At 46.1% G+C, this 13,376-nt stretch overlaps 1 protein-coding gene across 1 annotated transcript in view; it reads left to right on the plus strand.

The window, feature by feature from the left end:
* The first annotated feature begins 817 nt into the window (after positions 1-817).
* Positions 818-13,376, plus strand: part of dipk1c (divergent protein kinase domain 1C) — a 21,891-nt gene continuing 9,332 nt past the window's right edge. Inside the window, 2 exon segments of the mRNA XM_055025082.1 lie at positions 818-1,298; positions 4,049-4,844. Coding sequence (XP_054881057.1) covers positions 4,608-4,844 — 237 coding nt within the window. The 5' untranslated portion in view covers positions 818-1,298; positions 4,049-4,607.

Here is a 13,376-nt window from a genome sequence, read left to right on the forward strand (position 1 = left end):
ACCTTCACACAGACACACACAGACACACACACACACACACACACAGACACACAGACACACACACACACACACACAGACACACACACACACACACACTCAGACACACACACACACACCTTCACACACACACACACACACAGACACACACACACACACACACACAGACACACACACCCGAGACCACACACACACACACCTTCACACACACACACACACACACCTTCACACACACACACACACACACACACACACACAGACACACACACACACAGACACACACACACACACACACACACACACCTTCACACACACACACACACACACACACACACACCTTCACACACACACACACACACACCTTCACACACACACACACACACACACACACACACACCTTCACACACACACACACACAACTTCACACACACACACACACACCTTCACACACACACACACACCTTCACACACACACCCCCAGACACACACACACACACACCTTCACACACACACACACACACACACACACACACACCTTCACACACACACACACACACACACCTTCACACACACACACACACACACACACACACACACCTTCACACACACACACACACAACTTCACACACACACACACACACACCTTCACACACACACACACACACACACCTTCACACACCACACACACCTTCACACACACACACACACACACCTTCACACACACACACACAGACACAGACACACACACACACACCCCGAGACACACACACACACACACACACACACACACACACACACACACACACCACACACACACACACACACACACACACACACACACACACACACACACACACAGCGTCACAGGAGGAGGATCAGCAGCTGCTGGTTCCGCCTGCCAGTCCACATTCTGGGTTTATTTCTCTTCGGTCCGTCCTGCTGGTTCTGATCCGGTTCTGTCGGGTCCATCTCAGTCTGTCCGGCGGTTCGGACAGCCGGGTCGGGTTCCTCTGGGTCTGAGAGGAATCGTTCAGGAAGGAAGTTTGGTTCGTAAATCCTGATTCCGTCCGCAGAGACGAACCGAACCGAACCGAACCTCCGGGATGCTGTCAGCGAATCCCGGACTTTCTTCGTGATCCCGGATCCGGATCTTCTCTGAGGAACGAGATTATTTCAGATTTTATTCTGGATTTTCCTTCTGGATCCAACAGAAAAGTTCTGGTTCCTGATTGGATCACTGAGGAGCAACAAGGAAAAGTTCTGCTGAGGCTCCTGGGAACTGGACCGGCCCGGTTCTGAAGGTGAGCAGCTGCTGGATTAGAGATTAAAACGTTCAGGTTTTATGACCCTTCACAATAAAAGGATCACAAGGTTCTTCTGGACCGGCACCGGTTCTGAAGAACCTTCCATCAGAACAACTTCAAAATAAAGTCATAAAATAAATCAATGTTTTCCGTCACTGATCAACTTTGATCAGTTTTTATAATAATTAATATAAAATATAAAGAGAGAAAAACTAAATTAAACATTTTTATTCATCTTTAATGTTTTTATATTATTTATTTCTGCTCTCAGATTAAAATCGGCATAAATTTAAAATATTAATGTCTGAAAAATTCAGACAATCAGTAAAAATATATTTAAATATCAAAACATAAAAATAAATTTAGATTCAAACTGAACAGAAACATCCAGGTTTTATTTTAATATCAATAATATGATTTTAATTTCCTTCATTAACTGGATATTAATATTTTCATTTAGTGAAAAGTTTCTCATATTTCATTTCCATCCAATAATTAAATTCATAAAATGTTTTTTTATCCCTGAAATTATTAAAATTAATTTGTTTTAATGAATCCAACCAAGAAATAACAAAAATAACCATCAATAAAAAAATAACCATCAACCTTCATGAATAATGATTATTAGTTATTAATTATCAGTTATTAGTTATTTATGTGTAAATTGTGATAGTTTGTTAAACTGATGTCACTTTTTAAATGTTGTTCTGGTGACAATGATAATAAAAACTTTGAATCTTTTATCTTCAAATAAAAAAACTTATTTTAAAATTAAAGTAAAAACTTTTTCTAAGTTTCTCAGAAATTAAACTGGAAGGAAAAGAAATAATTTTATTACTGATGTAAAAAAATAAAAAGCAAACAATAAAATATTTCTGGGTTATTTTATCTGGTTTCCATCCCGACTCAACAGAACCAGTTTGGATCCAGACGAAGTTCTGCTGGTTTCATTTTCCTGTCCGGAGTCGAATCGGATCGTCTGGAAGGAAACTGGAGGTTCCTACTGGTTCCTGCTGGTTCCTGCTGGTTCCTGCTGGTTCCTGCTGGTTCCAGATTCCTACTGGTTCCTGCTGGTTCCTACTGATTCCTACTGGCTCCAGATTCCTACTGATTCCTACTGGCTCCAGATTCCTACTGGTTCCTACTGGTTCCTGCTGGTTCCTACTGGTTCCTGCTGGTTCCTGCTGGTTCCTACTGGTTCCTGCTGGTTCCTGCTGGTTCTTACTGGTTCCTGCTGGTTCCTGCTGGTTCCACATTCCTACTGGTTCCTGCTGGTTCCTACTGGTTCCTGCTGGTTCCTACTGGTTCCTGCTGGTTCCTACTGGTTCCTGCTGGTTCCAGATTCCTACTGGTTCCTGCTGGTTCCTACTGGTTCCTGCTGGTTCCTACTGGTTCCTGCTGGTTCCAGATTCCTACTGGTTCCTGCTGGTTCCAGATTCCTACTGGTTCCTGCTGGTTCCTACTGGTTCCTACTGGTTCCTACTGGTTCCTGCTGGTTCCTGCTGGTTCCTACTGGTTCCTGCTGGTTCCTGCTGGTTCCTGCTGGTTCCTGCTGGTTCCTGCTGGTTCCACATTCCTACTGGTTCCTGCTGGTTCCTACTGGTTCCTGCTGGTTCCTACTGGTTCCTGCTGGTTCCAGATTCCTACTGGTTCCTGCTGGTTCCTACTGGTTCCTGCTGGTTCCAGATTCCTACTGGTTCCTGCTGGTTCCTACTGGTTCCTGCTGGTTCCTACTGGTTCCTGCTGGTTCCAGATTCCTACTGGTTCCTGCTGGTTCCAGATTCCTACTGGTTCCTGCTGGTTCCTACTGGTTCCTGCTGGTTCCTACTGATTCCTACTGGCTCCTGCTGGTTCCTACTGATTCCTGCTGGTTCCTACTGATTCGTACTGGTTCCTGCTGATTCCTACTGGCTCCTGCTGGTTCCTGATTCCTGCTGGTTCCTACTGATTCCTACTGGTTCCTGCTGGTTCTTGCTGGTTCCTACTGGCTCCTACCGGTTCCTGCTGGCTCCTATTGGCTTTTGTTGGTTCCTACTGGCTCCTACTGGTTCCTGCTGGTTCCTACTGGTTCCTACTGGTTCCTGATTCCTGCTGGTTCCTACTGGTTCCTACTGGTTCCTGCTGGTTCCTGCTGGTTCTTGCTGGTTCCTACTGGTTCCTACTAGTTCCTGCTGGCTCCTATTGGCTTTTGTTGGTTCCTACTGGCTCCTACTGGTCCTGCTGGTTCCTACTGGTTCCTGATTCCTGCTGGTTCCTACTGATTCCTACTGGTTCCTGATTCCTGCTGGTTCCTACTGGCTCCTACTGGTTCCTGCTGGTTCCTGCTGGTTCCTACTGGTTCCTACTGGTTCCTGATTCCTACTGGCTCCTACTGGTTCCTGCTGGTTCCTGCTGGTTCTTGCTGGTTCCTACTGGCTCCTACTGGTTCCTGCTGGCTCCTATTGGCTTTTGTTGGTTCCTGCTGGTTCCTACTGATTTCTGCTGGTTCCTACTGGTTCCTGTTGGTTCTGATCCATTTAAGGTTTGGATTTTGCAGCAACATCAGGAATTTTATTCACTTTGGAGAAAATTATGAACCGGAGGGAAAAAATTGACTGAAAACATTTTCATGTCCTAAACCTGCTGCAAACTTTAAAGGTTCATTTTAAACTGAAAAATAATCCAGAAGAATAAAAGTGTCAGAAATGAACTTGTTGCTGTTTGGTTCATTCAGAGGGAAACGACTCGTCTCTCTTTCTGTCCTTCAGATCGTCTCCAGGAAGTGAAGATCCAGGATTTCCTTCCACCAGGAAAACTTTTTGTCTTCAGTGTCGTTTTGCTTTTTCTACTGTAACGAAGCCAAACTGAGGATCCAGGAAACCGACGGATCAGGATCATGTTGGAGAGCTGCAGGTTTCAGGAAACAACTTCCTGATCCAAACCAGGAAAATCTGGAAATGAAACGGATTCAGGAAAAAGTTCAGCTTCCAGCCGGACGATGGACAGTTTCTACCAAACAGGCTGAACTTTGTTTTCTTGGGTTTCAAAGCAAATTTTAAAATAAACCTGAAATATTTGATTGAAATTAACAACAGAAGTTAAGAAAGACAAACAGGAAATCCTGGATATGGAGGATTTTCATGATGAAAATCATCTGGAGATGAAAAATGGAGAATTAAATCTGACGATATGCAGATGACAACGTTGTTAATATCAAAGCTCAGAAAACTTAATCTGAGTTTATTAATCTGAGCTCATCTGGTTCAATAAGGGATCAGAATTTCCTCTGAAGTCGGACGAGTGTTTGGTTTGTTTCCTGTGGTTGCCATGGTTCCTGGAGCGCCGGGTGGTTCAGGCGGCGGCGGTTCAGGCGGCGGTTCAGGCGGCGGACGCTGCCTGCTGCGCTGGCTGGCTCTGCGGTTCTGGTCCCGTCGGGGAACGCTGCTCTTCGCTCTGCTCTGGTTCGGATCCTGGCTCTTCCTCAACGGCCTGGTTCTGGTCCACCGGACCATCCTGTCCGACTTCTGCAGCGACGACAAGAGCAGGAGGATCCTGCAGCGTCTGGTGAGTGAAGAACCTTTGAGTCCTGAACTTCTTTCATTTCTTCAGGAGAATTTGATTGGAGGATTATTCAGGTTTGATGTTTTCTGTCCAGATTCATTTTTCTGTCTGTTTCTGCTGGTTATGAATTAAATATTTCCTGTTGTGCTGAGTGTGTTCGGGTCAGAACCAGGTCGCTCCCGTCCCTCTGATGGTGAACACATGATGTGTTTTCTGTTCCTCGTCGTTTTTGGGTCGATTTTCCTGGTTCTGCTGGTTTTATCCTGATTTGTTCCTGGATTTTCATCTCGTTGGTTTTTCCTTTAATTTCTCTCAGATTCTTAAAGTGGCAGAAAAAAAACAGAAAAATCAAAATGTTCAAACAGTTTGGAATCAGTTCACATCCTGCTGGATCCATGATTCATCATGAAGCCACAAAACTTCCCATCATGCTCGGCTCTGGTCCAGTTCTGATCCAGCTGTAATCCGGTTCTGATCTGGGTCATTATCGGTTCTGATCTGGTTCTGATCCGATCAGCAGTGGTTCTGGTCTGGTTCAGCAGCGGTTCTGATCCGATCAGCAGCGGTTCTGATCCGGTTCTGGTCCGGATCAGCAGTGGTTCTGATCTGGTTCTGATCCGATCAGCAGTGGTTCTGGTCTGGATCAGCAGCGGTTCTGGTCCGGTTCAGCAGTGGTTCTGGTCCGGATCAGCAGTGGTTCTGGTTGCCTTCGGGCCTCATGTTGCCTCAGTGACTCAGAGTTCTGCCGGCTCAGGAACCGGATCGGTTCTGGCTTGTCTGGGCGGCTGGTTCTGTTCAGACCTGAAGAATCGTCTCTTCTTGTCCCGGTTCTGTCAGCCGCAGATTAACGGGTCGACTGACGGATGTCTGGAAAGTTTCATTTTGCATAAAAGTAACAAGTTAGTCTGGAGAAAAGCTTCAGGCAGAAAGCTGAGAGAAACGGGTCAGAACCAGAACCTCCTGGAGGAACTTCAGGATCAGAACCAGAATCTGAGGTTCATGAAGCTGCAGCTGTTTATGATTTAATCTCTGCAGTCTGTAGATTAACACAGAAACTGATCAGAGGAAAGTTGGCTGGAAGGAAAACCTCAGGTTCTGTTTTTTGTTCAGAAAGAAAAACCTGAAAAGGTAAAACTGCAGATTCCATGGAAACGAAGAAGAACATCGAGACGAAACGACTGACAACCGGATCAGAACCAAATCGGATCAGAACCAAACCGGATCAGAACCGAACCGGATCAGAACCGAACCGGATCAGAACCAAACCGGATCAGAACCAAACCAGATCAGAAAGAACCGGATCAGAACCAAACCGGATCAGAACCAAACCAGATCAGAAAGAACCGGATCAGAACCGAACCGGATCAGAACCAAACCGGATCAGGATCAGGAGATCCGGTCTGATCCGTTCCTTTGTGGGTCTGTGGTTCTGGTTCTGTCAGACTGGACCAGAACTTGTGAGAAACCAAACAGAAACGTCTGCAGGTTAATCTGTTCGGTTCAAACTGGAGTTCATTTCTGATTTATTGAAATGATTTCATAAGTTAGTTTGTAAATCTTCTAATAAAATAATTTTAAATTGATTATTTAAAATAAATCATTTGATTTCTGGATGTTTTAAGATTTGTGATTAATTTCCTAAAACTTGTGAATTTAATTTGTGGTTTAATTAATTAGACAAATAGAAACTGACTGCCAACCAGATTAATATTAATAACTTAGTGGTTATGAGTTTCTGTCTGAATGCCAGTAAAAATGAACCAGGAAGTAAAAATCAGATACAGAAAGTAGATTTTTACTTCCTGATATGAAAATCTAATAACTGGTTTGTTTCTGGCTTTTATTGGTTTAAATGAATCTCAGAAAATTTGAAAGTTGCTTTAAGTTCATGAAACAGTTTGTTGGTTTCTAGACTGTTTCCCACAATGCATTGCAGGACCGTTAACAGGAAGGAGTTTACCTCCCGCTGGTTTCTGGGTCGGATCCAGTTGGGAGCAGCTGAGGGTTCATGTGGAACCGGACCGAGTCGTTCTGGTTCTGGTTCTGGTTCACATCAAAGAAAACAGAATCTGAGATCAGAGGAAGGAAACATTTCAGATAGTTGGGATCAATAACTTTGTGATCAATAACTCTGAGATCAATAACTCTGAAATCAATAACTCTGAAATCAATAACTCTGAAATCAATAACTCCCTCTGAGGCTGGAAGACCCCTGGTCGTCATCATCATCATCATCATCACCATCATCATCATCATCACCACCATCATCATCATCACCATCATCATCATCACCATCATCATCATCATCACCATCATCATTATCATCATCATCACCATCATCATCACCTTCACCATCATCATCACCTTCATCATCATCATCATCATCATCATTGTAAACCTTATGCCACATTCGGCAGCTAAAACAGAGTTTCCCGTACCAACAACGCAGCGTCGTAGTGTACGAACATTGACACTCGTAACAATATCGTTAGACTCAGGAAATCAGGGCTTCTAGACTCCATCTGCACGGAAACGCGAACCGTACTCGTTAGCCTCGGACTGCTTCTCCGAGCGGCTAGTGAAACAGGGGTCCCTCCAACAACCACAGGACGCCCATGGAAACGTCGTAGAGGCGCGATAGGAAGCAGAAGCGTGGCTGTCGCGGAGGACTAACAGCTAAGCTAAAAGCTAACCCGTACAGATTGCCGCTTCCTTCACTGCTGCTCGCCAACGTACGCTCCCTGGAAAATAAGATGGACTATCTCAAGCTGGAGCTACACTCAAAGCTGGAAACAAGAAACTGCTGTGCCATTGTCCTCACTGAAACATGGCTCAGTGCATCGGTCCCAGATAGCGCAGTTGCCTGGACGGCTAACAACATTCAGAGCCGACAGAAGCGGTGCTCTCACAGGTAAAACCCGAGGGGGTGGCGTTTGCATCTACACGAAGAACAGCTGGTGTAACAACGCTTCCAGGGTCTCCAGTCACTGCTCTATAGACATTGAACTCCTGACTGTGAGATGTCGACCCTTTTATCTGCCACGTGAATTCACCAGCGTCACCATTGTTGCTGTTTACATCCCACCCAGCGCCAACACGAAGCAAGCCTCAGTGTTCTCTACAACAACATCACGGACATGCAAGCCACACAACCGGAAGGTGTTTTTATTGTTGCTGGCGACTTCAACCAGGCCAACATGAAGACCGTGCTTCCAAACTTTCACCAATGTGGACTTTGCTACTAGAGGGGAGACTCTGGACCTTGTCTACACCAACATAAAGAAGGCCTACAGAGCAGCACCCCCCCCCACCTGGGCTCCTCAGACCATCTCTCTGTCATGCTAATTCCTGCATACCATCAGAGAGAGACCTGCAGTGAAGAAGGTGAGAGTATGGCCTGAGGGCGCCATGTCTGCACTGCACGACTGTTTTGAGTGCACTGAATGGGGCATCTTCAAGGAAGCAGCAACAGACAACCAGCGCACCAACGTGGAGGAGTACGCTGCATCTGTATCCGACTATATCAGTTGGTGCAAAGAGACAGCAACAAAAACAATAGTCACTCAGGCAAACAAGAAACCTTGGATGACCAAGGAGGTGGGAACGAAGCTGAGAGAACGCAATGCTGCTTTCAGATCTGGTGATGCTGCGGCTCTCAGGTCTGCGAGGGTCAACCTGAACCGGGCCATCAGAGACGCTAAGCGAGCCCACAGCCGGAAAATCCAGGGTCTCTTCCAGGACTCCAACAACACCAGGAAACTGTGGCAGGGCATCCAGTCTATCACAGACTACAAACCCACACCTCCATCCTGCCAGACCGACACTGGCTTCCTCAACGAGCTCAACAACTTCTTCGGAAGATTTGAGGAGCTGAACAACAACCCTGCGAGGAAAGCGACGCCACTCCTCGATGAACAGGCGCTCAGACTAGAAACATCAGCAGTGCGGAAGGTTCTGAGGAAGGTCAACGCGCGGAAAGCTGCAGGTCCGGACAACATTCCAGGTCTGCTAATCAAGGAATGCTCGGACCAGCTGGCCCACGTGCTCACGGACATCTTCAACACGTCCCTGGACCAGGCTGTCGTCCCACGGTGCTTCAAGTCTGCCACTGTCGTTCCGGTCCCGAAGTCAACATCATCACATGCCTTAATGACTTCCGCCCCGTCGCACTGACATCCACCATCATGAAGTGCTTCGAAAGACTTGTTAAGGACCACATCATCTCCACGCTCCCCCCATCACACGACCCTTTCCAGTTTGCATACCAGTCCAAGCGCAGTGCTGAGGATGCAGTCTCCACTGCTCTCCACCTGAGCCTGGAGCATCTGGAGGAGAAGAACACCCACGTGCGGATGCTGTTCCTGGACCTCAGCTCAGCGTTCAACACCATCATCCCCCAAGACCTGGTGGGCAAACTGGGCCCCTTAGGAATTAACACCCCCCTCTGCAACTGGCTGCTGGACTTCCTCACTGACAGACCCAGGCTGTCAGAATGGAGAACAACACCTCCGATGTCATCACCCTGAACACCGGCACCCCTCAGGGCTGTGTCCTGAGTCCCCTGCTGTTCACCCTGATGACCCACGACTGCCGTCCACACTTCATATCCAACCACATCCTGAAGTACGCGGACGACACCACAGTGGTGGGCCTCATCCGGGACAACAACGAGACGGCCTATAGGGAGGAGGTGCGGCATCTGGTGGACTGGTGCAGAGGAAACAACCTGATCCTGAATGTCAACAAGACCAAGGAGATCATCATAGACTTCAGGAAATCCAGACCCACCCACAGACCACTCCTCATCAACGACTCAGCTGTGGAGGTCGTCAGCAGCACCAAGTTCCTGGGGGTGCACATCAACGACAACCTCAGCTGGTCTCCCCACATCTCCTCACTGGTGAAGAAGGGCCAGCAGCGCATGCACTTCCTGCGTGGGATGAAGAGAGCATCCCTCCCGCCCCCCATCCTTCAGACCTTCTACAGAGGGACCATCGAGAGCCAACTGACCAGCTACATCTCCATCTGGTCTGGGAGCTGCAGGGCCTCTGACTGGAAGTCTCTACAGAGGGTGGTGAGGACAGGGGAGAAGACGGGGGCTCTGCTCCCCTGCATCAAGGACATCGCAGAGAGGCGCTGCCTATCCCGCGCTCACCAGATCCTCTCTGACCCACCCACCCTAACCATGGACTGTTTCCCCCCTGGCGTCTGGAAGAAGGTTCCGCAGCATCTTGTGCAGAACAACCAGACTACTGAACAGTTTCTTCCCCCGGGCCATCAGACTGCTTAACGCCACATAACACCCCACCACACACTCACACACACACACACACACACACACACACACACACACACACACACACACACACACACACACACACACACACACACACATAACACACACACACACTCACACACACACACACACACACACACACACAACACACTAACACACACACACACACACACACACACACACACACACACACACTCACAAACCAAATGACCCCCCATGGACATGGTCAATACATGCACTTTAGTTTAGTTTTTTCACAACACTGAACCTGTATTATATTGTATTGTATTGTATTGTATTTTATTTATTGTATTTATTTATTTATTGTGTAGTTTAAGGTTTTAGCTCTGCTACTCTGGTAGCCAAGTAACAACATTTCGTTGTCAAGATTCTCCTTGTGTTTTTTTGTACAATGACAATAAAGGAAGTCTAAGTCTATCATCATCATCATCATCATCATCATGTCATGAATATGAATCATTTCTCTGTGAATCTGTTTCCTGTGTTTCTCCATGTTGGATGAATCTCATCCTGGTGGAAATGATCAAATGTTTCCATTAAGTTCATTCTGAACATTTTATCTGTTTTGATCTGGAATCAACAGAAACATCCATATAATTATTGTTTTTTCCATATTTGTTTTGAAGCCGTTTTCTAAATGATTTCCTGATTTTCATCAGGAAACGGTTTTATCTGATGACTCGTTTCCAAGCAACCAGCTGAGAGGAAATCTGGACCCGGATGTTTCTGCTGCTTCGTTATCAGAACCGGAACCAAGCAGAGAAACCGGGCCGACCCACAGAACCTCTGAGGGCTCAACTAGAACTATACCTTCTACAGCTGGTAATGATGATGATGATGATGATGATGATCTGCATAAACATCCATCTGTCCGTCCGTCTGTCAGCGAACCGAAGGCGGGACGAATCAAACCCAACGAGCCGATTTGGACAAAGTGTCCAGAACCGGACCGGAGCCAAACAGGACAGAACCAGAATCGATCCGCAGATAAAAAGACAAGAGAGAGAAATTGAATTCATTAGAGGAGAAACGAGTTGGCAGAGAGAACGACTCCTTCAGCCAAACGATTCAGGAACCAGAATCTGATCAGAACAAAAATGATTCTGTTCACAGACACTTTGACACAGAACCCAGAAAACCTGGAACAGGATCCAGAAAACCTGGAACAAGACCAGGAAAAACTGGAAACAGGATCCAGAAAAACTGGAACAGGATCCAGAAAAACTGGTACAGGATCCAGAAAACCTGGAACAGAACCAGAAAACCCGGAACAGGATCCAGAAAACCTGGAACAAGACCAGGAAAAACTGGAACAGGATCCAGAAAAACTGGAACAGGATCCAGAAAAAACTGGTACAGGATCCAGAAAAACTGGAACAGAACCCAGAAAACCCGGAACAGGATCCAGAAAACCTGGAACAAGACCAGGAAAAACTGGAACAGGATCCAGAAAAACTGGGACAGGATCCAAAAACTGGTACAGGATCCAGAAAACCTGGAACAGAACCCAGAAAACCCGGAACAGGATCCAGAAAACCTGGAACAAGACCAGGAAAAACTGGAACAGGATCCAGAAAAACTGGAACAGGATCCAGAAAAACTGGTACAGGATCCAGAAAAACTGGAACAGGATCCAGAAAACCTGGAACAAGACCAGGAAAAACTGGAACAGGATCCAGAAAACCTGGAACAGCACCCAGAAAACCTGGAACAGGATCCAGAAAACCTGGAACAAGACCAGGAAAAACTGGAACAGGATCCAGAAAACCTGGAACGGATGCTGATGATTTTTCCCCAGTTTTCATGATTTTCAGGTTCAGATTATAATTCATCTCTGATTCCGATGAGAAAAAATAAAAATGTTTTTCAGACAATCAGAACAAAAACAAACAGACAAAATGAAATAATTGAGTTTCTGCTGGAGGATTAATGTGTTCATCAGTGAAGATCTGCTGTCTGATCTGTATTCATCCTCGCAGCAGAAGGTCAGAGAGACGAGGGTTAGGGTGTTAGGCATCAGGCTGCATACCAACGAAGAAGAAGAGGAGGAACAAAGAGACACAAAATATGATGAGAGAAGAAAATATGGAAAATATCAGCAAAGAGAGATAAATCTATCATAGATCTATGACATATGGATCTATTGTTGCTGACATTTATTAAACTGAGAAAGCAGAAGACAAAGTGGGTCCAGCCTCAGCTCTGTATGCAACATCTGATAAAGTTTTAATATGTCGACCAAAATGGGCTCAATTTAGTTGACAGAGTCAGAATGGAGAAGCTTCTTCAACAAGCCGTCTGTCCCACGGTGGGAATGTTAGAATGATTTCATATCGTTTCTCCTCACAGTGATGAAGCCGGTCAAAGATTTTACATTCTCAGGTTTTCCAGTTTCTGATCCCAGATCTAAGATTTTGTTGACCTGAATTATTTCACCACCGATTTTTATTTAGCAGATTAAAAATCATCCCAATAAACTTTGTGATTTTATTCTGTAGAAAGTTTATATTTTAAAATCATTAAACGGCCGTCAGTCAGTGAATGAAACATTTGGAGACAAAAACATGAAGGACTGAAGGAAACAGCAAACTGCAGCAGCTGCTGCAGCTGCAGCAGCTGCTGCAGCAACACGTCGCTCTGATCCTGGTTTCTTCTTCTGCTGCTTCAAGTCTCGACTTGTTTCTGTTGGATGAAGCAAAAAGGAAAAACTCCAAGATCCTGACCTGGAAAACCTGCAGCAGAAACCAGCTGCAGGCCAGGAACCGGGACAGGAACCGGGTCAGGAACCGGGACAGGAACTGAGCCAGGAAACGGGACAGGAACTGGGTCAAGAACCGGGTCAGGAACCGGGTCAAGAACCGGGACAGGAACCGTGTCGCTAGTTCTGAACAGATTCAGGAACCAGAAAAATCTGAGCTGGAAACAAAACAAAACGACTGAGGAAGGATTTCTGCTCTTCATCAAAAACTCCTTGGAAAACCCAAATCAGCTGGTTTCATCCTCAGGCCTCTGCTAACCCGACCCTAAATGTAACCCTGACCCTAAATGTAACCCTGACCCTAAATGTAACCCTGACCCTAAATGTAACCCTGACCCTAAATGTAACCCTAACTCGAACCCTGAGACAAAACCTTACAGGTTTTGTCTCTGAATCAGATTTCTGATCATTTGGAGAAAAACATGTTGAACCTGCAGGAGTCAACAGAACCAGTTTAAAG

This window comes from Poeciliopsis prolifica, unplaced genomic scaffold, assembly GCF_027474105.1.
Source record: "Poeciliopsis prolifica strain line A6 unplaced genomic scaffold, Auburn_PproV2 SCAFFOLD136, whole genome shotgun sequence".
Lineage (NCBI taxonomy): Eukaryota > Metazoa > Chordata > Actinopteri > Cyprinodontiformes > Poeciliidae > Poeciliopsis > Poeciliopsis prolifica.